At 46.5% G+C, this 25,853-nt stretch overlaps 1 protein-coding gene across 9 annotated transcripts in view; it reads right to left on the bottom strand.

Moving 5' to 3' along the window:
• Positions 1 to 25,853, bottom strand: part of LOC147629104 (uncharacterized) — an 88,084-nt gene that overhangs the window by 33,922 nt on the left and 28,309 nt on the right. For 5 of the 9 annotated variants that reach the window (XR_015267892.1, XM_086812351.1, XM_086812353.1 and 2 more), the window contains exons 3-7: positions 23,593 to 23,738; positions 23,404 to 23,485; positions 22,880 to 23,292; positions 22,008 to 22,443; positions 21,651 to 21,874 (exon numbers count right to left, since the gene is read on the bottom strand). Coding sequence is in view for 8 of the 9 variants with exons in the window: in XM_086812351.1 (XP_086668477.1) it covers positions 21,651 to 21,874; positions 22,008 to 22,443; positions 22,880 to 23,292; positions 23,404 to 23,485; positions 23,593 to 23,738 (1,301 nt within the window). In the remaining variant the exon portion in view is untranslated. The remainder of the gene's footprint in view (positions 1 to 21,650; positions 21,875 to 22,007; positions 22,444 to 22,879; positions 23,293 to 23,403; positions 23,486 to 23,592; positions 23,739 to 25,853) is intronic. The other 4 variants (XM_086812354.1, XM_086812356.1, XM_086812355.1 and 1 more) reach the window with 2 other exon arrangements.

The following is a 25,853-nucleotide window of genomic DNA, read 5'->3' as shown; positions in this document are numbered from 1 at the left end:
TCACGGAGAACACAGGTTTCTGGATCAGTTTCTCGCGTGGAAACAGGGCCTAAAGATCCATTTACATCTTGTGCAGGGCGGAGTACCTGTGAGGATTGTGATACTCTTGTGCAGGGCGGATGTACCTGTGAAGAGGCTTGTACAGGGCGGATGTACCTGTGTGTAGGGCGGATGTACCTACAGATTCTCTTGTTTGAAATGTATTCATTCATGATGTATTTGGAAGAATCAGGTGTGCAGGCTGGTGGTGAATCCCCAGGTACCCGTAAACTTGTACTTTGCAGACTCTTTTGGTAATATAACCTAAAGGGGGGGGGGGTCATCCTATCATCGGCCCCTTTATGTGGTGTACTGTCATTTTCAGCTTTGTGGTTGTAATGCTCAAGTGTTAAGTGCTCAGAATCTTGTTCACATTTATACGATTCCAATACACGCGTCCGCCTCCCGTTACATTGGTATCAGAGCTCAGTTTTTCCCCTCATTGGAAAACGGTCTGAGGCTTGGAATCATAACTGGTGACCTGATTTGAGTGTCATGGACAGCCACATTTCTGACAGTGTGGAGAACACACAGGACCGTGAATTTCATGGTACAAAGGATGCAAGAGATGCTGCAGGCAATGATGTCTATGGAGATGCAGGTACTCATGACACTATGCATTCTGATTTGGAATCTTTGAGGCGTCAAGTGCGACGCTATAGGGCTGAAACCGAAGAGCTTAGGTCATTGAAAAATGACCCGGATGTACAAAAGGTGTTGGCTGCGAAGGCAAAGGCTTCGGTCCATGAAGTCACTTTTGAAGCAATTGCAAAGGAAATGGATGTTGAGAAACCCCGAGAGCTTGCACTTGCATACCTAATGGTTAAGGGTGATGTATACACTGAAGCAGATGGTAGTTTGGCTTTCAAAAAGCCACCCCTCATGGCTGCCCGTGGTGGTGCACATGATGTACAACAAGCAGAAAGAGCACAGCAAGTGCCAAATGCTGAAAGGACAAGAGTCCCAGTGCTAGGCTTGATGCAAGTCAAGAGAAGAGTAAGGATGAGGGATCCTCTACTCATTCCCGCTTTCCTCCAAGAAGACATATCCGTTCTCGTGTTGAGCTTTCTACTCATTTGGAGAGTGTGGCTCAAGAGAGAACGAAGAGGGATCGTGAATCTTCATCGCGGCATCATCATCATGCAGATGAACAGGATGTACATAGGGATGCATATAGAAGGAAGAAGCCTCGAGAGTTCAAGTCCGGTGACAAGGATGTAAAGTTTGAAAACTTTCAGGGACGGATGGACTCTACCAAAGCACTTGCTTTCATTAGACAGTTTGAGATAGCTTTTTGCAATGAAGACTTTTCGGAAAAGTCTATGCTCAGGCATGTGGGAATGCATCTCAAGGATACGGCAAGTGATTGGTGGCTTGCAAAAATACTTGATGGAAGTGCTGCCCCAACTTGGTCTTCTTTCAAAATTCAGTTTTATGATCAATTCTTACCACCAAACTTTGCAAAGGATGTACGCAAGGAGTGGGATTGCCTGTCCCAAGATGAGGGAGAGTCCGTTGCTTCATACATAGCAAAGTTTTGGAAAGTCCTTCTCAAGGTTACTCCCTTCATGAAGATTGGAGAGGACGAGAAGAAGAGAAAGTTTGAATCGGGGCTCCATCACATCATCCAACAAAGCTTGGGAGTGTACCCAAATAAAACCATACAAGAGCTTATACACTCAGCCATGATTGCGGAGAACTTGCACATAAAAGCACCCACAAATAAGCCATTTGCAGGTCAAAACAAGAGCAAATTCAGGGCTGGTTATGACCAGAAAAAGGGTGGACAGCCACCTAAGAATGCTCCCAAAGATGGCCGAGATGCAAAGGATGACTCCGAAAAGAAGCCGGGGGGTAAACGCCACAATTTTGGACTCTCAAAACAGCAATTGGAAGAGTACAGGAAGGCTGGAAAATGTTTTAAGTGTGGCAGTAAAGATCATATATATCCTAAATGCCCACAGAATCCTAAGAATGCTGAGCCTAATGTGGAAAAGCCTCTTGTGAATGTTGTACCCGATGTGCAGGGTAATACAGGGCATGAGCCCAAGAGTAGAGTCATATGCAAAGCTTGGGGTAAATTGAAGAATCAGCCCGCTTGTTCCTTTTTGATGATGCTTCCACAGATAACTTTATATCCGTACAGATGGCTGCCGCCATAGGTCTCAATGTGGAAGACATGGGAATGCAAATGAATGCAGATGCCGCCTTTGAGGGCAAACAGGTTGATGTAACTCCGGTCATTGGTAAGCTCCCTGTACATATACAGGACTACCTCGACCATGAGAACTTTTTAGTGGCTCCTCTTACAGGTTGTGATGTTTTGTTGGGGATGCCCTAGCATCACCGTTTAGAGCCTATTAAGGCTTACAAAGAGAAGAAAATCAGCTTTGTACATAGAGGTCGTGAGCAGTCTATAGATGCTGGTACTACTGGAAGTACCATACCTCTTGTAAGCCATGTACAAATTAATAAGGCAATAAAGAAATCAGCTTGTTCTAACTTGGTTTTTGTACGTGATACCATTGAACATTCTAGTGTTGATGTTAGTGCATTAGATCAAGACAAGCTTAACTTTTTGAATGAGTTCAAAGATTGTTTTGCAAATGCTTTGCCAGCAAGGTTGCCACCAGAGAGGCCGGAAGATCATTGCATAGATCTAATTCCCGGTAGCTCTCCACCTAATAGGCAACCATACACGGTGAGTGCTAGTCAACAAGAAGAGATTATGGCACAGGTGAATGAACTTTTGGAAAAGGGTTTGATTCGACCTAGTTCCTCGCCATATTGCTCGCCGGTACTTCTTGTTCAAAAGAAGGATGGTACTTACAGGATGTGTGTTGATTACCGTGCCCTCAATAAGATAACCATCAAGAATCGGTTTCCGATTCCGCGCATTGATGACATCTTGGACAAGCTTGAAGGTTCGGCATGTTTCAGCCGAATAGACCTCAAGAGTGGGTATCATCAAGTGAGAGTGGCACCTCAAGATGTACACAAGACTGCATTTAGGACAGCCTTTGGTCTTTATGAGTTTTTGGTGGTGCCTTTTGGCCTTACAAATGCACCCGCTACCTTCAACAGGATGATGGACAGGGTGTTCAGAAAGCATAGAAAGTTCACAGGTATATTCTTTGATGACATTATTGTATTCTCAAAGAATGAAGCCCAACATCGTGAGCACCTGGCTATTGTGTTTAAAGAGCTTAAGGAAAATCAGCTCTACATAAATGCAAAAAAGAGTGAATTCTTCCTCCCAGAGATTCACTATCTTGGTCACATTGTATCAAAGGATGGTGTGCGCATGGATCCCGCAAAGATACAAGCCATGCAAGAATGGCCAGAGCTGAAATCAGTCCATGAAGTGAGGAGCTTCCTTGGTTTATGTGCTTACTACAGGAGGTTCGTCAAGCATTTTGCTTTCATTGCCGCTCCGTTACATGAGTTAACGAAGAAGAAAGCAATCTTTAAATGGACACAAGAAGAGAGAGATGCCTTCCAAAAGTTGAAGAGTGCAATCATCTCGGGACCGGTACTCATTATTCCGGATTTGCACAAACCTTTTGTGGTGGAATGTCATGCATGTGGGGACTGCATAGGGGCTGTTTTGAACCAAGAAGGACATGCCATTGCCTATGAGAGCAGACGCTTGCAACATGCAGAGCTTCACTTACAGGTTTATGAGAAGGAGTTGTTGGCTGTAATTCATGCCCTTACTATTTGGAAACACTATCTTTTAGGGGCTGATTTTATGGTCAAAACTGATCATCAAAGTTTGAGATACTTTTTGACTCAAAGTAAGCTCTCAGAGAAGCATATGAGATGGGCAAATTTCCTCTCAATGTTTCATTTTCAGATTTTACACACTCCAGGGAAAAAGAATGTGGTGGCAGATGCCTTATCTAGACGACCACAGGTTCATGCTATTACAGTTGCATACCATGAGGACTTATCGGATATGCGTAATACTTATCATATGGATGAGGATTTTGCACATGTATGGGCTGATTTGCAAGAGGGTATTGCTGTCCCATCTTATGTCATAAGAGATGGATATCTCATGATGCAAAATCGTATGTGTGTGGTAAAGAACCTTCGCCATAAGGTTATGGATGAGTGCCATGCTCCTCCATATGCAGGTCATAGAGGCATTTTGGCCACAGCACAAGCTTTGGAGAGGTATTTCTTTTGGCCACATATTCGCAAGGATATTGAAGCATATGTACGTGAATGTATGGTATGTCAAAAGGTCAAGTTTGACCAACATAAAGCACCTGGATTGCTTCAGCCTTTGCCTATACCAAATGAACCATGGGAAAGCATTGCTATGGATTTCATTATGGATTTGCCAAGGACGCCACAGGGAAATGATGCTATTTGGACCATCATTGACAGGTTTAGCAAGCAGGCACATTTCATTCCCGTGCGCAAGATAATAAAGCCAGATCATATGGCTAGGATGTTTTTGGCACAGATATTCAAACACCATGGCATGCCTAAATCTATTGTGGGGGATAGAGATCCTAGAACCACAAGCTTATTTTGGCGCGCATTGTTTGACAATATGGGTACAAAGCTGAACTTCTCATCAGCTTACCATCCACAGACTGATGGCCAAAGTGAAATAGCAAATTCAGCCGTCCTTGACTTGCTGAAATCTTATGTATCCGACCACAAATCGGATTGGGAGAAGTATTTACCACTTGTGGAGTTTGCCTACAACAATACGGTACATACTTCTACGGGCAAGGTGCCCTTTGAGATTATCTATGGCAAGGTGGTACTACCACCCATTCCTTCGTACAAAGGATGAAATTTTTGCAGCAGATGAGTATGTCAGAGACTTGGATACTGCATTTGCACAGGTACGGACAGCCATAGAGAGGTCTCAAACCAAGAATAAAAAGGCAGCTGATAAGCATAGAAGGGATGTACAATTCAAACAAGGTGATTGGGTCTTGCTGAAATTTGAAAAGGCACGCCTTCGGAAGAGGCCAGGGAAAGAGGGAAAGTACCCTAAGCTTTCCAACAGGTACTATGGACCTTTTCAGATCTTGGAGAAGATCAATGATGTTGCATTTCGGCTTGTACTCCCAGATCATTGGAACATGCATAATGCTTTTCATGTGAGCCTATTGAGGCCTTATGTGGGACCGACACCGTTTGAGCCGGTTTTGGAAGACCCACCCAAGGTGGATGAGCTGGAAGAGATTCTTCAACCTGAAGAGATTGTTTTTCACAAGGAACGAAAGCTTGCGGGAGGCAAACTTGTTCGTAGGTACCTTGTGAAGTTCAAGAATTATTCAGCTTTGGATGCGAAATGGATGGATGAGGCCTACTTCGAGGATTACCCAGATCTTTTGAAGGCCTATCTGGAGGCTTTTCAGTTGCGGTCAACTGATTAGAAGCCGGGGGGATGTCACAAACCCCTATATTCTAGGGACATGCGGATGCGTGTCAGGCCTAGAAACATGCGGATGCATGTATGTATTATACCTGGGCATGTGTATGGATCATATGAGTGGATGCATATGAGTCCAAGGACATGGCAGGACATTTGTGGAGTGTCAGGCCTAGAAACATGCGGATGCATGTATGTATTATACCTGGGCATGTGTATGGATCATATGAGTGGATGCATATGAGTCCAAGGACATGGCAGGACATTTGTGGACTTTCGGGCGGTGCCCGTGTGGATTCCGACCATGCACACATGGTGTGTTATGATGGCAGGCGGAATATTTTCAAGTACAAGAATGATGATAGGTGGTTCTCCAAGTTTACATGTGCACAATGCATAAATGATGCATGCCATAACTTTATTTTACTTTGTGTGACATTGTCTTGCTGCCTGGACAATGCTTCTTATTTTGGCTTGTGAAGTCCGAGGGACCGGGGACGCCCGGGCACCTTGTGGACACGTGTGTGCACTCCTGTTTGGGCCTAAAACTGTGGGCTTATGGGTTTTGCAGGTGGTAAGTGCGTCCACACTCAATTTACAGCTTATTTCATTTACTACTAAGGTTTATTGGTTTGCGGGTCCACACTCATTAATAAGTGGCCGGACAACTTATAATGCGTTCGCATTTGGTTGGACCAAAATTAATGAAGTCCGGACAGCTTATGGCCATTTCCCATTTGGTTGGACCTAAACTTATACAAACAGGACAAATGGAGCACTATGGGCTGGACACCTACCTGGACACCTTATGGGGACACATGTCAGCCAGTATGTGTACCCACCAAGCCCCTTAGGTGGCACTGGAAAAAGGCGCCTCCCTCAAGAGGCCTTTTGGGCTGTTTTATTCATCACTCAACACATTGGAGAGCTGGTTGGAGCTTTGGGAGTTGCTACAGGTCTGGTTGCTTGCTTCCCGGACTCACACAAGCTTGGATAACAATCCCCACACTCTTCTAAAGGGCTGGTTGGTAAATTTCAGACCTGTAATTTCTGGTTATTGCGAGTTTTGGGCTCGTTACAGGTGTCCAAAGTCAACTTGGACAGTACAGGACAGCTCTAGGGACCTCCACAGGGCTGTAGGACCCTTTACAGGTGGAATTCTCGCGATAGAAAGTTGCTGTTTTGGACTGGTTATTGCACAAAACAGGCCGGACAGCAATGGAATATGTGAGCATGGATGTGTCTCAAGGTTTCCTGATATAACAGGTGCTTAGGGCAAGCATTGGGGACACTTGCTCGCGGAGAACACAGGTTTCTGGATCAGTTTCTCGCGTGGAAACAGGGCCTAAAGATCCATTTACATCTTGTGCAAGGCGGAGTACCTGTGAGGATTGTGATACTCTTGTGCAGGGCGGATGTACCTGTGAAGAGGCTTGTACAGGGCAGATGTACCTGTGTGTAGGGCGGATGTACCTACAGATTCTCTTGTTTGAAATGTATTCATTCATGATGTATTTGGAAGAATCAGGTGCAGGCTGGTGGTGAATCCCCAGGCACCCGTAAACTTGTACTTTGCAGACTCTTTTGGTAATATAACCTAAAGGGGGGGGGGTCAGCCTATCATCGGCCCCTTTATGTGGTGTACTGTCATTTTCAGCTTTGTGGTTGTAATGCTCAAGTGTTAAGTGCTCAGAATCTTGTTCACATTTATACGATTCCAATACACGCGTCCGCCTCCCGTTACACGCACTACCGCTCTAGGCGGGAAGTCCTTCACGAGGATCTGCAGAGAGCCTTACCGGAGGCTCTATCAACATTCTCTTTCTTCAGGAGCATCACTTGTCAGCTAGTTGTACCTACAAATGCGGGAAGATTTTGCAGGACAGGAACCACATTTTTTGGTGACCCGCCTTCAGCCCGTCTCCGGCGGTGGTGGACTCCGGCACCATAGTCCCCAAAAAAGCACAGTGGGTGATAGTGGGTGATTATCAGGCTTAGGGAGGAGCGGGTGGACCTCCGCAACATTTACGCCCCTAGCTCCATGGCAGGTCGAGCGGACTTCTTGAGCATGATTCGGCAGGGCCTCCCTCAGGCTGATTTTTGGGGTATGGGGGCCGACTTTAATATGCTGGAGACCATGGAGGATAGACTAGGTGGTAGCCAGGATACCATTTCTGGTGCAGAGCTTGCAGCCAGGGAGGAGCTTGTCTTCACCATCAGGGAACAGGACCCCTTGCATCTCACGGAGTTTGGACGTTGACTGGGGATCTTGAAATTCTCCAGATCTGACACAAGGAGCGCAGGCCCCAACCTCTCCTGTTTGGATCGTTCCTATGTTGATGAGTAGGCCTGAAACACGTAACAAAAACCCTCGATAGATGGATCCAAATGTACTGGCGAAAGGATAGTCAGCAGAGCCTTTGCATACCCAAGAGCTTGATCCAAGACTCAGAGATCTGCAAGAGGATTGAGGAACTATGGGAGAGCTTGGTATTTCATGAGGGCACAGCGGTGGCGACTTTGGATAGTGGGTTCAACGAGATCAGCACCATTCTCCAAGAGGCAACTCAGACCAAACCATTAGAATTTAGAGAGCAAGAGAGGAGTCTCTGTCAAAGCCTAGCCTCCCTTCAGCACCTAACAAAACAGCCCTTAGATTGAGGCTCAGATGGCCACAACCCACACTGAGATCAGTTCCATAGAGGAGAGGAGAGTGGACTACAGATTCCATGCCAGCGCGTCTTTCTGGACTCAGGCTGGCCATAGTGGCACAAGGGATTTTTTGAGATGACAGGGCCTCACCACAAGAGGGATGGCATCTGGAGGCTTAGGAGGGGTGATGGGTCTCCACTGGCAAATCTCCAATATGTTGCCTCCCTCCTTTGGGATCAAGTGAATCAAGCCGTCCTCCAATCTCTCTGGCATAGATCCTGAAACCATGACTCATTGAAGGTGACTCAGAAGCCCTCCATGAGCTCCCAATGACAAAAACAGGGGAGCCGGAAGCCCATCCTCACTTGGGCACTAGCCCCTAGGGAGCGCTTGCAAAGTCTCTGCAATCTCCTCGGAAGCGAAGGGTGTCATCAAGAAACTCTGGAGAGCCGGTGGGACCATGTCACAAGTTTGTCGCCAGACCCTCTCTCGCATCTTGTAGCTGTGAGGAGTGAGGCTCTGCAGTGAGCAAGGAATTGAAGAAACCAGTGGCTATGACTCGAACCTGGGTGTCACATGCACTCTGCACTCAAGTGCATGGTAACAAGATGGCTCATCATCAGAAGTGCAACAGTTGTACAGTTTTAGAACCCAATAGGATGATATTTGTCGTACGCCGTGATCCCATTGTACATCCTCAGTCCAGGATAAGTCAGGCACGAGCTACGTAGGTCATTCCTCAGCCTTAGTGGGTCAGTCAGTCAGCCAAGTCTCTTAACCCACTTGGAGAGAATCATTCATGCATGTAGAGTCAGTAGAAGCCTTAGGGTTTGCATCAGAAAGCACTCTGCATCCTGCATAATATGCATTCATATGCCTGTGCATCATTTAGAACATCCCAGAAGCCTTAGGAAATTTACTAGGATTTATCTGGTATTTTTTCCATATTTTATAGTATTTATTTAGCATTATTTGTCATTTATAAATATAATGACCAGCCAACTTGACCAACCTCCAGTTAGTATAAATAGGCTTGCATAGGGCTTAGTTTCTCATTCAGTCTTCAGTGTGCTAAGAGCTTTCCTCCTCAGCCCTAGGAGTTTCCCTTGCCTTCAGCACTAGACTAGTCTCATCCAGCCCTTGGAGTGCTTGAGGTTGCTTCAGCCAGCCTTGCTCATCCAACACCTGCAGTTCAGCAGTCCCTACAGCCCTAGGCGCCTGCCATCAGCATTAGTTCAGTCCCTCATTCAGCATACAGCCTGCGATTTCTGCATGTGAACCAGCACTACACTTATGCGTTTCTGTCCAGCAGCAGAACAGCCTGCGTTTCTGTCCAGCAGCATCAGTACTACCTGCGTTTCAGTCCAGCAGCATCCCTACAGGTTTGCGTTTCAGTCTACAGCAGTTCTCAGCCCTGAATCATCAGTATCCAGCCTTCTGTGCATCATCCATACGTGCAGCAATCATCTCATGAAGGTAACATAGCATTCATAAGCATTTACAGCATTCTAACATAGCTTAGAACAGTCCACCATCTCCTTTTCTCAGCCTCAGGTGTGCAGCCCTTCCTCATGCCCTTGGGAAGAGTGCATAGGCTCGAGATCACGTCATCGAGGTGTTTCTACAACCGTGTACAGTTCAACCAATCTTCGATCCTCCGAGATCTTGCGTTTGGCTTATCTACAGTCCACAGTCATTCTCTCTAAAGAAATAAAGCAAATACTATCTCGTTTATCGGGATAGGGATCCCTTCAGTGGGTAATTTGGGACCCAATCTGGTGTACAGTTCTCATATCTCTTTAAAGTTTGAAGTACTAAAGTGGATTGCTAAACTCACGAAACTCAGGATACAGAAGACGGTGTGAGCATTTGTGTGACAGGATCTTCCAATACAAAGACTTCCGCTCCATATCACATTGGTATCAGATTCAGATTGTCCACACACACCGTATCCTAGCGTGGGGGCATCCTTGGATGGTTAGATTGCGTTCCGGCACGACCTTCGACTTCAGCATCATGTCTACAAGAGAGAGTACTCATCAGCCGGAAGACGTCTCCCCCGAAGGAGACCATGTTCTTCCGCCTACAGCAGACACCATAGCTCTTCTTAGAGCTCAGAACCAGCTACTCATGGAGCGTCTCCAACTCTTGGATGCAGCAGAGCAGCACGTCCTTCTACACCTCCAGGCAGCACCCGACTACATCTCCCTCTTCTTTCAGATGGAACAACAAAGGAGAGAGGACGAGGCCCGAAGGAAAAGAGAAAAAGCAGAAAGACGGGACTATGAGGAAGCCCAACGCAAGATCGACGAAGACCGGCGTCAGGCTGAACTCGCCGCTCGGGAACAACACCGTGAGCTTGATCGAGAACGTATGTTACTCAAGCACCAACGGGAAAAGGAGGCCATACACTTGAGGTATCAGCAGCTCTCCTCAGTCTCCCCAGTCATAGGTGTCATCAACCACCATCATTCGCAGTCAACCAAACTTCAAGTATGATGGTAAGTGTGATCATTCATCAGTTAATCAATTTATTCATCGGTTTAATGCTCATTTTCCATTAGCTAGGATCATAGACCCACAAGACAAAGTCCACTTAGCGGCTCCCCATCTCACTGGTGAGGCAGTCACTTGGTGGCAGCATTGGTCTAGTATTCATACAGACCAAGCCACAGGTGTCACAGCCTTTGACTGGGACATCTTTGTCCATGACCTCAAGACCAGATTTCTCCCGCCCCAGTACAGGACCGGTCTGAAAGACGAGTTCTATGGACTCAGACAGAACGGATCCCCAGTGCTTCAGTTTTCCGGTAAGGTTATTACTTTAGCACAGCAGTTAGGGTTATCTGAGCAGGCTAAGATGGAGCAATTCATTCGTGGATTGGACTCTAACATTCGGTTCACAGTTCGTAACTTTGAACCAAGTACATATGACCGGGCTCTGACTCTCGCTCAGAATGAAGAAATGAAGCTTAACGGGGGCAAGCCCAAGCAGTCATCTTAGTCCAGTACCAAACCCCAGCAGCAGCAGCAGCAATCAGCTGCATAGACAGGGAAAGGTAACGCGTCTTCTAAAGATGCTAAGAAGGACAGCAGTAATAGCTCTAGTTCAAGGGGTAAGAAGGATAAAGAACCTAAGAAAACCCCTGATGAAAAGGCTAAAGCAGGCATTACTGGAGGTTATCTTCCTCCAGAGGAGCAAAGGAAGTACCAGTCAGAAAATAGATGTTTTTTCTGTCATATTATAGGGCATGGTAAGAAGGATTGCCACAAATGGCAAGCGGCACAAGCCGCCAAAGCTCCTTCTGCCACAGTTGCCACAGGCTCCCCAGCTCCTCCAGCCCCGCCTCCTACCTCAAATGCAGTTCAACTTTTACCTTCCATGCATCCTATGCCATCCGTGGTATTTGATGCTAAGCAGGAGGGTGCGAGCGATGCTGCTCAGAAGAGCCTCATCCGAGCTTATGGCTCTACCCAGGGCCGACAGTTTGTAGTCCTTTTCGATATGGGTAGTTCTGAAGACGCCATCTCTCCCCAGTTGGCTAATAAATCGAACTGCACATTAGTCCCATATCCTCTGGATGTGGACGGGTTTACACCTGGTCTTCGCACCCACATTTCCCAGAAGGCACAGCAATTTGCCTTTGAAGTTCAGAAGGCCTCATTTCAACGAGATTTCATCGTCTCACCTCTGTTGGGGTGTGACATGATCTTAGGAATTCAGTGGTTCCGTCAGTATGAGCCTATTCCCAATTGGGGGCAAGACACTTTTACTATTTGTAAAGGTTTTCCTGAGCCTGTCATGATTCGTGGGGATAGAAGCATTCTTGGCATCCCATTGATTTCACATCTCCAGGCCAGACGAGCTATCCGCAAGGGAGCAGAAGGAGCACTCCTTTATGTTCGTGCTCAAACAGCCCCTCCCTCATTAGTAGCATCCGTTACATCTTCAATCCCTCAGTTAGCAGACCTCCTATCCAAACACCAGGACATTATGCTTAGGGACGATCTCCTGCCCAGTCTCCCGCCCTCTCGCCTTGAGGACCATCCAAACACCAGGACATTATGCTTAGGGATGATCTCCCGCCCAGTCTCCCACCCTCTCGCCTTGAGGACCATCACATTGATTTGGTCCCTGGATCAGATCTCCCTAGCAGGTTTCCCTATCGTCTTTCCAAGACTTTAGAGAGCGAGTTAGAAAAGCAGTTATCTGAGCTTCTCCGAGCCGGATTCATTCGGCCTTCTTCCTCCCCATTTGTTGCACCTATCCTATTTGTCCCAAAGAAGGACAAGTCTGCACGCCTTTGTGTAGACTACAGGGCATTAAACAAACTCACTATCAAGAATAAGTTTCCTATGCCCACGATAGAGTACATTTTGGAGTGTTTAGACGGTGCTAAGTTTTTCACTAAGATCGACCTCAAGAGTGGTTACCATCAGGTCCACATTTTTGAAGCTGACATTCCAAAAACAGCTTTTCAGACAGAGCGTGGTCACTACGATTTCGTAGTCATGCCTTTTGGGCTTACAAATGCACCCGCAACGTTCAATAAGATGATGTCTAGGATTTTCGCAGTCCACATTGGGAAGTGTGTTTTCATATTCCTTGATGACATACTAGTCTTCTCAGCCACTGCGGAGCAGCATGAGAAAGATGTGGAGAAAGTCTTGCAACTTTTGCGAGATAATCAGCTCTACATAAACGCCAAAAAGTCTATATTTGGTGTTAAGGAAGTTCAGTATTTGGGCTACATCATCGGTTCCGATGGGATTAGACTGGACCCATCAAAGGTTCAGGAGATCTTAGATTGGGACATTCCTAAGACCGCCCAAGAAATCCGTTCATTCGTAGGTCTTTGTCAGGCCTATAGTACCCATGTCCATCAGTTTTCCAACCTTGCAGCACCTCTTACCGACTTGCTCAAGGAGGTGAAGACTCGCAAGCAAAAAGTCTCAGTTACAGGTAAGGCACTTGATGCATTCCGTGCACTCCAGAAAGCTGCCTCAGAAGCACCTGTATTAAAGTTAGCATCATGGGACGAACCTTTCGAGGTTATCACCGATGCCAGCAATGTAGCCATAGGTGCAGTCCTCCAGCAGGACAATAGACCCGTGGCATATTATAGTAGAAAGTTGGATGTCGCCGAAAAGAATTATTCGGTATATGACAAAGAGCTTTTGGGTGTGAAAACAGCGCTCAAACATTAGAAGCCTTTTCTTTATGGACAGGCTTTCACAGTGAAAACAGACCACCAAGCAATTAAGTGGCTTCAGACTATGCCAAGTGCCCAGTGGAGTGATCGACAGGCCAGGTGGAGTCAAATCTTCCAACAGTTTGGAGGTATGATTGAATACATCCCTGTTAAGCATAACCCAGTAGTAGCAGATGCTCTCAGTCAAAAGTCTAGCATCCAGGCAATCCAAGAAGCTACCATTCTCGAAATCACGGGGAAGGACTTGGATAGTATGAAAGACCAATATGTCGACTCCCCTCAGTTTGGAAGCATGGTTCCGATCGACGGATTCGTCAGTTCTATACAAAATTCCGAGATCGAGGCACCCACGAAGCCGTATGGCTCGACGAGGAGTTCTTCCAGGAGTACCCCCAGTTATTGGCGGACTACTTGGAAGCCATGAACCTGCCGCCAAGCTAATCAGGAGGGAATATCACATGCACTCTGCACTCAGTGCACGGTGACAAGATGGCTCATCATCAGAAGTGCAACAGTTATACAGTTTTAGAACCCAATAGGATGATATTTGTCGTACGCCGTGACCCCATTGTACATCCTCAGTCCAGGATAAGTCAGGCACGAGCTACGTAGGTCATTCCTCAGCCTTAGCGGGTCAGTCAGTCAGTCAAGTCTCTTAACCCACTTGGAGAGAATCATTCATGCATGTAGAGTCAGTAGAAGCCTTAGGATTTGCATCAAAAAGCACTCTGCATCCTGCATAATATGCATTCATATGCATGTGCATCATTTAGAACATCCCAAAAGCCTTAAGAAATTTACTAGGATTTATCTGGTATTTTTTCCATATTTTATAGTATTTATTTAGCATTATTTGTCATTTATAAATATAATGACCAGCCAACTTGACCAACCTCCAGTTAGTATAAATAGGCTTGCATAGGGCTTAGTTTCTCATTCAGTCTTCAGTGTGCTAAGAGCTTTCCTCTTCAGCCCTAGGAGTTTCCCTTGCCTTCAGCACTAGACTAGTCTCATCCAGCCCTTGGAGTGCTTGAGGTTGCTTCAGCCAGCCTTGCTCATCCAACACCTGCAGTTCAGTAGTCCCTACAGCCCTAGGCGCCTGCCATCAGCATCAGTTCAGTCCCTCATTCAGCATACAGCCTGCGTTTTCTGCATGTGAACCAGCACTACACTTATGCGTTTCTGTCCAGCAGCAGAACAGCCTGCGTTTCTGTCCAGCAGCATCAGTACTACCTGCGTTTCAGTCCAGCAGCATCCCTACAGGTTTGCGTTTCAGTCTACAGCAGTTCTCAGCCCTGAATCATCAGTATCCAGCCTTCTGTGCATCATCCATACATGCAGCGTCATCTCGTGAAGGTAACATAGCATTCATAAGCATTTACAGCATTCTAACATAGCTTAGAACAGTCCACCATCTCCTTTTCTCAGCCTCAGGTGTGCAGCCCTTCCTCATGCCCTTGGGAAGAGTGCATAGGCTCGAGATCAGGTCATCGAGGTGTTTCTACAGCCGTGTACAGTTCAACCAATCTTCGATCCTCCGAGATCTTGCGTTTGGCTTATCTACAGTCCACAGTCATTCTCTCTAAAGAAATAAAGCAAATACTATCTCGTTATCGGGATAGGGGGCCCTTCAGTGGGTAATTCGGGACCCAATCTGGTGTACAGTTCTCATATCTCTCTCTCATATCTCTTTAAAGTTTGAAGTACTAAAGTGGATTGCTAAACTCACGAAACTCAGGATACAGAAGACGGTGTGAGCATTTGTGTGACAGGATCTTCGAATACAAAGACTTTTGTTGCATATCACACTAGGGCGGGTGGGAAACAATGGTGCCATCTACAAAATCCTAGCCAAAACCTTCAACTGTCAACGGCAGCCGCAGCTCCCAGATCTGATCCATGGCACGCAGACAGGTTTCATCCAAGATAGGAGCATCCTGGATAGCATCTTCACCTTCTACGAGGGGACCACCACGGCCCGTTTACGTCAACAAGACTTAGCGGTTCAACTACCTAACCAATACACGCCATGGAGAAGGCCCAACAACATTGTGGCAAGAAGGACGTGGTTTGCCACCACTACTCAACCAGCGAGTGAGAGCTTGGTCATGCTCCAGTAAAGAAGCTTCTTCCGAATGCTCAGAAGAAGAGGGGCAAGCTATTGCTCTGAGGTGATGCCAATGCCAACTTGGCAGCCAAGATACTGAACTAAAGTACCTCTCGAAATCCACTAGAAGGACTCAACTGGTTGCCAAGCCGGGGTAGGGGATGAGCTAACCCAAAATCCACATGACTTGTGTCGATTGATCTGTGTGCCTGAGGCCCGGCAAAAGATATCAACTGCATCCCCAAACCTCTAGAGATTCTCCACATGTCCGGAGAGGTAGGCCGCTGTGTCATCTGTGAATTCGGAATTGAGAACCTCCTCTTGAGATCTGATAGGAAGCCTCAGGCCATGTAGTCCGGTATCCTGGGAAGCTAAAAAAATGCTCATCGCCTCCACCACAAAGAGGAAGAGGAAGGGCGCAAGGGGACATTCCTGGCGTACTGAAAGAGAAGGTGGAAATCTATCACTGTGACCACCCCAGATAAGGACTTGACTGTGAGAGGCGGAGTAGAGGGCAGAGACCTCGGACCCAAGTGGCAGGGAAGCCTCTTGTCATGTGCACAATGCGTATCTACCGTGTGCTATACGCATGCAAGACTAGTTTCGAGGCTTGGGGAAGCTTGGAACTAGGCAGGCTGATTGACGAGCTGAGTTAGGGATATACTAACGGGCGGGCACCCAAGTATGGACGGGCGGGCGGGCAAGTGTGGACGCCCGATGACCGGCCAAGAGCCTATAAAAGGGTGGCCAAGGTTAGTTATTGTGCATAGAGAGTCTCGCGAGTTTGTGAGAGCTCTATGGTCTTGGAGCCTGGATCTAGTGCAGACGTGCACCTGCTTTATGCAGCCGAGGCCGGCAGCAATCTCGAGGCCCGCAAGGGCAGCTTCGTGGCGATATGGGACGTCGCGAGGAGGAGATTGGTCGGTACGTCAACCTAGTTAGCTCAGCTCGTGGCTCGGTGGGGACAACCAAGTCTGTGGGCTTGCCCACGGCTGTCATGGTTGGGAGGTGAGTCAGGCCTGCACCCCCATGCTTGTTTGTTGTTCGTTTGTTTGCAGGATTCGAGTTTCGAACCAAGATCGATAACGAGGGGATCCGTGGGGATTTGACAGTGGTATCAGAGCATACCTCGTGAACGAGCAAGTCGGTAGGTAGAGAAGAAGAGGTCGAAGTACGGTATGTGTTAAAAAAGCTTGCTGTTTTTTCTGTGCATACTGCAGATTTCAGTTTTGTATGTGTTTTTTCTTCATCAAAGAATCCCATGTTGATGGGAGATGGTAGTTTTGATTGGGTTGATTCCTTTTGCAAAGAAGAGGCCTTGTGTGCAGTCGCATAACTTGCAGGGAGAGAAAACAGAAAAAAGAAAAAAAAGCATGATGCTTTTCGTTTCTTTTCGTTGAACGAACGAGAGAGAGAGTGAGAGAGAGAGCGTGCGAATCGTTTGCTGTCCTGCTGGTTACGTGCGTTGGCCGGGTCTTGTTTGATGCTGCAGGCTATAGTGGGCGTAATGGTATGGGCGGCCAGGACCCGTAGGCTGGCAGGCGCCTAGACTTGCGTGGCCAAGCCTGCCAAGCCAGGCGGCCAGGCTAGCGCAGCCAGCCAGGCCTACGCAGGCCCTTCAGCCAGGCCTACGCAGCCTAGCGCAGGCGGCCCAAGCCAGGCAGACCAGCGCCTAGGCCACGCCATGTAGGCGGCCCAATGTATGTAACGCCTGGCGCACACGCACCCGCAGGCGACGACGGCGGCAGTAAGCTGACGGCAGGCGCAGGATGGCGCAAGAAAGCAGATGACGCCAGCAGCCGCCATGTGAGATGGCCGACGGGGTGACGCCAGCAGATTAGGAGGGAAGCGAAAAAAAAAACAACGCAAGGAAAGCATTTTTTTAATTGCTTTCGTTTTTGTTTTTTTTAAGGGGAGGTTAAAATTTTTAAATTTTAAAAGAACCCCCCCTCTCAAAGGTTTCAAGATGTTTATTTTTTTTTTTTTAAAGAAAAGCGAATATATATATCCATATATATATATATTAAAATATATATATATATATATATATATTCAAGAAAAAAAAGAAAAAAAACACAAAAGCTAAAGCAAAAGCTAAGCCTAGCTTTTCGAGTTTTTTTGGCTTTTGGGAAACCTTTATAAACCCCCTCACGTGGGCTTCTTGCCACACATCTCTGGACTTCTCAAGTTCTCAAGTTTCCAAGCTCTCGAGCTCTCGAGTTCGCTCGCACTTTCATTGTGCAAAGATCGAATTTTCTCTTCACGTACCCTCTTCACGATGTCGACCCAAGAATCAGAGTTGGAGCCCCTCGTGGAACGCGAAGGCTTGCCGGCTACGGAAGGCACTGATGCCGATCTTTTTGACGAGTTTGTGTCAAAATCAGATTTCCAAGAGTTCAAAGTAGCTCTCGAAGCTTCTTCGGCGGAACGTCAGGCACAAATCGCAGCCCAGATGCAGGCTTTGCAGAACTCCATCGCTCTATTGACCACTACCCTCTCTACTTTCTCGGGAATGGATACCTTGGCTTCTGCTTTAGGCCCCAATATTACTCCGGAACCGTTCGGGGGCGAGCAAAAGCAGAGAACCAAGGAGATCGTGGACACTTGGCTACATAAGTGGCAAGTTCACTTTCAGTTTCATCCATATGATGATGGACAGAAGATACAGTTAGCAGCAGGTTTCCTGTCCGGCAAAGCTTTGCTTTGGTGGAAGGAACTGAACCCAAAGCCAACGACTTGGGCACAATTCGAAGACATTTTCAAGAAAGAATTCCTCAAGAAAGAGGATGACTACGATGTTGTTGCCCGGTTTTCAGCTTTGACCATGACCTCGCAGCACCTCACTTATGAGGTCTATCTCCAGAAATTTCGTGACTTGCAGATGAAGGCTACAAAGATGGATCCCACTACTCTTTTGGGGTTTTTCGTAGCTGGTTTACCAGACTCGTACCGATTACAGGTTAAAAATAACAAATGTAAAACTTTGGACGAGGCCATTCATTCAGCTCGTATCTATGATGATACGATGGTCTCTTCCAAGTCAACACCCGTTACCGAGCAGGGGAACAAGCATAAAAGAAAGTTCTCCGCACCTATGGCTAACACGACTGAAGGCAAGTCTTCGGACCAACCTTCGAAGAATACAAGTTCGACACCAGCGAAGAAGAAACGACTCCTTAGGGCTTTGAAGCTCAAGAAGGAAGGACGTTGTTTTATCTGCGAAGAAAAGGGACACATGCGTAACGAGTGGCCGAAGAAGAAGGGTACCAAGTCAAACGCAGGACCCAAGCCAAAGACAGCTAACCAGTTGTCTTTGACAGGTACGTCAATTACTGTACTTTCTCGCCCTAGTACTTGTTCTGATTGTCTGTTCAATTCTAAAGTATTTGGCATGCATGATCTTCTCCGAGTTTATGGAGAAGTGAATGGCCATAAAATTCACATTCTGTTAGACCCTGGCAGTTCGCATAACTTTGTTAACTACAAACTTGTGCAGAAATTGAGTCTTGACACGACACTCAGCGACCATACCTATGAGGTACGTCTACCTGCGGGCAGACAAGTTTGGGATCGCAAGGTCGAGATGCTTCCAATCCAGATTCAGGACTACAAAGATACTCTGGAATGCTATGTCATGCATCTGGAAAATGTAGACTTGTTATTAGGGATTGAGTGGTTTAAGACTCTTGACGTCCAGATAGATTGGTCTAGTCATATTTTTTCTTTTCAGCATAGGGACACCAAGTATAGTATTTTAGGTGATTGTATCCATCCCTCTCAGGGACCTCTTGTAAATACAATTGATTTTGGAAATATAATGAATTCTTCTTTGTACACCGCTTTCCATTGTGTCTTGATTCCACTTTCTTCTTTTCTCATCCCTTCCATGGATGTGAATGAATTAAGTGTCTTTGAAAGCAAAGAATTACAGAAGATACTTGATTCGTTTCAAGATGTATTTCCTAAGGAACTGCCATCGGGTTTACCACCTGAACGGGCAGTAGATCATCGTATTGACTTGATCCCTGGTGCTCATCCTGTGAGTATTCCACCTTATAGGATGAGCCAAGCTGAGGAAGATGAGTTGGCTAAACAACTCGAAGATTATTTGAGGATGGGCCAGATCCGTCCAAGTAAATCACCTTGGGGTGCACCTGTGTTGCTTAGGAGAAAGAAGGACAATACTTGGAGAAAGGAGGACGCTACATGGGAGACACTGACTTCTCTTCAGAGAGATTACCCTGGCTTTTTAGTGAGCTCAGGAGTGAGCTCTTAGAGGAAGGGGAGTATGTCATGTGCACAGTGCGTATCTACCGTGTGCTATATGCATGCAAGACTAGTTTCGAGGCTTGGGGAAGCTTGGAACTAGGCAGGCTGATTGACGAGCTGAGTTAGGGATATACTAACGGGCGGGCACCCAAGTATGGACGGGCGGGCGGGCAAGTGTGGACGCCCGATGACCGGCCAAGAGCCTATAAAAGGGTGGCCAAGGTTAGTTATTGTGCATAGAGAGTCTCGCGAGTTTGTGAGAGCTCTATGGTCTTGGAGCCTGGATCTAGTGCAGACGTGCACCTGCTTTATGCAGCCGAGGCCGGCAGCAATCTCGAGGCCCGCGAGGGCAGCTTCGTGGCGGTATGGGACGTCGCGAGGAGGAGATTGGTCGGTACGTCAACCTAGTTAGCTCAGCTCGTGGCTCGGTGGGGACAGCCAAGTCTGTGGGCTTGCCCACGGCTGTCATGGTTGGGAGGTGAGTCAGGCCTGCACCCCCATGCTTGTTTGTTGTTCGTTTGTTTGCAGGATTCGAGTTTCGAACCAAGATCGATCACGAGGGGATCCGTGGGGATTTGACACCTCTCTTGCACATAGTCCCCTCAAGAAAGCCCCAATCCACCTTGTCGTAGGCTTTCTCAAAATCCAGAACAGCAGTTGATCCGCAACTTCCTTTGGGCAGTGATGGCATGCCGGCACTAGCCAAAGTGGCATGGAGAGTCGTCATAAAGGCATCATGGGTATTATTGATCCTTCTATGTAGAGCAAAGCCCTTCTGGGCAAGTTGATCATCAGAGGACTCCACCTAAGGAGTTTCTCATGGCCCACATCTCCACTCGCACTCCAGATGAGGACCCGCGGCCTTAGCCCAGCCTTGGAGGATTGATTCGCGGCCAGCCTCTTCCGAGCCTAGGACTACATTCGTTTTCTCTTCATCAGCCCCCCCAGTCCCTCCTAGACGAGGACAGACTTCCGCAGCCCACTGGTTTGAAACCCCTTGATTACACTTCGTAGCCGCCGCATCCTCGACTCTAGTCCTAATGTCTCATGGGGCGCATTGAGCGAGGGACCAGCCCAGTCTCTTGGAGAGTGGCTCACCTTCAAACAGCTCTCGCCAGAGGCTCAAGAGAGGAGCCTAGCTGGGATCTGAGGCAGAGACGGACTCACCCTCTACATCGACGTCTCCATCCCTCCGCTCATACAGCTCCAGGATCTGCCTCCCCCCGTGCGGGTAGGGGTTTTTACCAGACATGATATCTCAATGGCAGTCCATTGTGCAGATGGAGGCACCGTCAAAACTCTCTCTATAGAGCCACAGGGCAGATTGAGCCGATGCCCTCCCTCGAAAGAGGACCTCAACAGCTGCGCTTTACAGAGGGTAAGAGTGATTGAGTTTCATGACCACAGATGGCACGTCAACCAACCTCCAGCCAAAGTGGCAAGAGAGAGAGATCTTGGAGATTATAGTTATGGGAGGGCCGGCCACTAATGCGTCTAGAGTGGGATCCTGGTGAGTGGCAATGGCATGATCCCTTTGCCCCGACATCCCTTTCTTCGAGTACACTGTCCATTTAGGTCACAGGATTCAGATGCCAGAGGTTGACAGCACACATGCGGCAGTAGCACACTGGCAGACACGGGGCATCCACACACATTTTCTCTGTGATTTTTGGAGGTGGATGTGGGATAGCTTCCGGCCACAGAAGATTACTCTTTTCCGGTGGCAGATAGCACACAAGAGCTTGGCAGTGGGCACCTGGCTGGCAGTTGGAGGTCGGCTGGCTCTGTGTTCCAGATGTGGACACCCTCTGGAGACACATCGGCATCGCCTCTAGGATTGTCCCAAGGCAGTAACTAATGGAAGGATCTTTTCTTGGGCGGAAAAAAAAGTAAATGCTTTGAAATAAATTTATTTGCTTTTCTTGCCTCAATTTCCTTTGGATACAATAAGGGACAATCAAAACCTTACAATTTGCTTGTGTCGTTGTAGTTGCAGATAACCACAATTTTTCCAAGCCAAAGCAAGCCTCTGCAACTAATCCGCTGCTCTTGCATTACATCCCCAAAAACACGCCATTTCTTGGATCGCAAGTCATAGATAATCAGACCCCGACGACCAGCAATGGCCAAATGTGTTCCATCCTTACTAGCAGCTACGTGCAAAACTGGCCAATTTTGACTGATGTATGATTGCTGCCAGTCAAAACATGATGTTGATTAGCATAAAACATTATCAGAAATAACAGCAGCAGCCAAACAGCATTTTGTCAGAATGATGAGCTGGTTCACCAACAAGTTCAACTCATTTTCTTCGCAATCTACTTACTGGAACAATAAGATGCTGGATTTTAAGTTCATCTTCATCTTCTGATTGCAAAAGGAGCACCCTGTCCTCACCACAGATAAGTTGACGAAGATGTGAAACGCCTGAGACACCTCTGTTTAAACAGCATTTTCCAAATGAGAATGCAAGCAGTCTATTTGCATTGCGTGATTCCATAGCATATAATTGGTATGCATGATCTCCCCAGTCCATGCATGCAACACCCCCACTAAGGGGTTCACATCTTAGCAGATCTTGCCCTGGTTTGACAACTGGTGAAAAAGCTGAATTCAGCCCACTTTGTCGAATGGTACACATTAACCTACATCCAGAAGATGACCAAACAGCTAAGCCCCTAAGCTGCCACCCAACTGCAAATACAGTATTATCAGGTGTCCACCTAATGCTGCTCACAGCACCAGTATCTTCCATAGAATACCTGCAACGAGTTTGAAAAAAAGGTCTGTCAAGCAAAAAGTCTTAACCCTTGCACTTGCAGAAACCCTTACACAGCATGACATTGACCTTACTTGAAATGACAATTTCCAAGCAGTAACATCATGACATTGATATCGAAATAAGTTGGAACATCCTGGAAATTACAGTCTACATCGAAGTGTTGGTCTCTTCTGTTTCATTCAGGCCCTTACTCCTAGCGAGATGTTTTCTGAAGGAACTAAAGCTCTCACATTGCCAGAAGAAACAAACTAAGACAAAGCAGAAGTGCAGGCTTGCCAGGGTTTAAAAAAAAGAGCAATATGCATAAAGTGAGATAATGACTACATCATAACACACAACATGAAAACAAAATTCCAAGTGAAGCTTCTTAACCATTCAAAAATATGCCCCTTGGTAGTTGATGTGGATGCCCTCACCCCCAATCATACAGTGAGATTGTTCGAATGAGAATTGCATTGTCTGCCAGATCAAAAAGGCTAACAGCTCCATTCTTTGACCCGACGGCAAGCATATTTTGTTCGTGGGCTACAGCAGCACATACTGCATCTGAGATACTTATCCATTTCTCCGGTGTTATGTCAGAACCTTTTTTCACACCGTTCTTGCTTGTTGTGCAAAGCAAAACATGCCCATCTTGAAACACTGCTACAAGAAGATGCAACTGCACTGATATTTCCAGTTGAGTGAAACTTAAATGTGGGTTTGTGAAAGACTCCATTAAAGACGACCTGGCTAGACCTTGTGAGGTCAAATCACCATTACTCTCCTTGACAGAAATTTTGTCGTCTAGAAGCTTGCATTCCTTGGAAAAATCCACTGAATCCAAGAACTGCATAAAAGAAAATGGCTACATTATGAGATCTAAGCTTATTTAATAATGGAAGAGAATATCAAAAACAATGACAGCATGGTTTTCTTGAGAGAGAGAGAGAGAGAGTACCTCACCAGACCATGAGATGAGGTGCAAAGCTCCATTTGAAAGGCCCAATAAAGCACTCTCATTGTTGCCAGCAAAGTTACTTCTGAAAAATCAAGAAAGCTCATATCAACCATATTTCGTGGATGTGCTGCAAAGCAGAAACATATATTCTACAAATACAAACAAAAAGAGTCCACTTCACATCCTTACGTTGAAGTGATGTCCAGAAACGGGGCTTTCAAGCTTGATGAAAGCTTTAAATGAAGAAGAAAAACACCACTAGACTCTTTTCCACCAAACCGGATCTGCTTATCGGAGACGCTCAGCTTGTAGCAAAGCAAAAAGTGGGCCGATGTCTGCAAAAAAATACAAGTGAATGTAATGTGCATCCCTTGTAACTTCATGCAATTCTGTCATGGTTTACCTACAGCAGTTGCACATCACTACTTTTACCACATCCTTACTTTCCAAGATTTATACTACCTTATCTTTTCTGCTACCTTAATAACTATTATCAAAATGGATCTTTAAAATCAAAAAAGGACTAAGGCATGAAGGCAGAATCTTCTGACAAGAAAAGCCTCCTGGAGAGCACCATCATGCTACAGCCATGAGAAGACTTCAATTTTTAAGCCTGTAGGGAGTCGTTTACTTAGCAAATGTCTTTATGACCATAATAGGTTCTCAGCGTTTTTAGTAAGCCCCAAACTACACTGCCATACTCTTTGTTTTTTAAATTCCCTCTGGGTAAACATTAAGGCTGTTGAAAAAAAAAACCACATGACTCAAATGCAGATAGCACAAAGAAAACCACAAAGAGCCATAAACAATACCCGAAAGAAACATAATGAGCAGAATATATAATGCCATGCTTTCAAATAGAAGTTCCACATTCAAATTCATTGCCAAAACATGAAATCCTGGCCATGTAAATATACAGCATTGGCATGAAATTCACATGGCCATGAAATCCTGGCCATGTGAATATACAGCATTGGCATGCGCACACATGTGAAAGGCTGGAGCACACCCTTACACATGTTGAGATCAGTGTTTACCTGGTCAAAAACTCCAGGTCAACTGTCAATCAGACCCTGATCAAAGGCAGGTCCACAATGGAAAATTTTAGTCATGAGTTGGAATCCATCAAAGATAAGATCCAATTTGAGAATCACTTGCTAAGACTTTGCCTTATAACAGCGGAGGCTACGACCCCCCCCCCCTCTCACCCTCTCTGAAGAAAAAGCAAGGTTTGCATGTCTCATGAATGTCGAGAATCCTAGTGTAGGTTGCTAGGGTTTTTATCTCGGCTGAAAAGGTACGATGCTTTTTTTCAGTTTTGTGTCACGCATGTTGAACTGTGTGGTCGGAAGTTAGGAAAGAGAGTGAAGTTGCGTGAGAGAGGGAAATTGTGTGTTCCATGGTCGTTTTTTTTTTTGCATCTGGGAACCTTAATGCAAGGTTACCTGTAGGCCAAGTTTCATGTTAGTGTGTGCAAAGCCGAGAGAAAAGCAAGGGTATGAGCCGCCTATGGACTAGGGCTTGGTCAGGCGGCCACAGAGGAACAGCAGTGTGCAGCCAGCCAGCAGGCGCAAGGTACACACAGTACACTGCACAGACTGCCACGTGGTGGCCATACAGCCTGACAAGGCAGCTATACAGGTGTGTGTGCATGGGCAAAAAGGGCATCAAGTCTGTTTAGATCGCCAGGGCCCAGCATCATGTGGAGCACCAGGGGAGCAATAGGCTATGGTAATAACCGGGCTTGAGGGGACACTTCATAATTGGAATCCTTTACTACATTATCAAGTTCAACTGAGTTTACAAGTGTTGCGGATGGGACATTAAAATCACCATGTAGACAAAACAAGACACCGTCCATGACAAAAGATAGCTTACCCTTCCAATCTACTCGTATTTCGTGGTTATGAAACCACTCTTTACCTATAAAAATGTCACATGCACCCTGCACTATGGTGCTATGTGACACACTGGCTCGGCATTTTATGTAACATCTTACAATGTTAATACCCTTTTTAGGAATGTTTGTCGTATGCCATGACCCCATTGTGAGCCCCAGTCTGGGCATGTCAAGCACGAGCTACATAAGTCAATCGATTTTCCAAGCCTTAGAGAGTCTGCAAGCGTCTAGCACCATATACAAGGCAACCCCCATGATGGGGTGCCTTATGGGCTGGCCCATGTGCACATGCCCCTAATGAAGTTTCCTTGCTGAATTAGATCCCTAATCCGTAGATTAGTGTCCAAGTACATAATAGAAGCGATCCCATTGGCAAGGTAATCTATGGTCTAGATGTCTCATAGTCACATCTAGCATCCAACTTGACCCTCTTTTTCTTGGGGTTTCATCAAGCCTATCTTTAAGAAAGTGAGTGTGTGTGTGTGTGTGTGTGTGTGCAACATGACTCTCTTTTTCTTGGGGTTTCATCAAGCCTATCTTTAAGAAAGTG

This window comes from Cibotium barometz, chromosome 18, assembly GCF_041138505.1.
Source record: "Cibotium barometz isolate CiBa-2024 chromosome 18, ASM4113850v1, whole genome shotgun sequence".
Classification (NCBI taxonomy): Eukaryota; Viridiplantae; Streptophyta; class Polypodiopsida; order Cyatheales; family Cibotiaceae; genus Cibotium; species Cibotium barometz.
The sequence above is the reverse complement of the archived record's forward strand: the minus strand, read 5'-3'. Positions and strand labels throughout refer to the sequence as shown.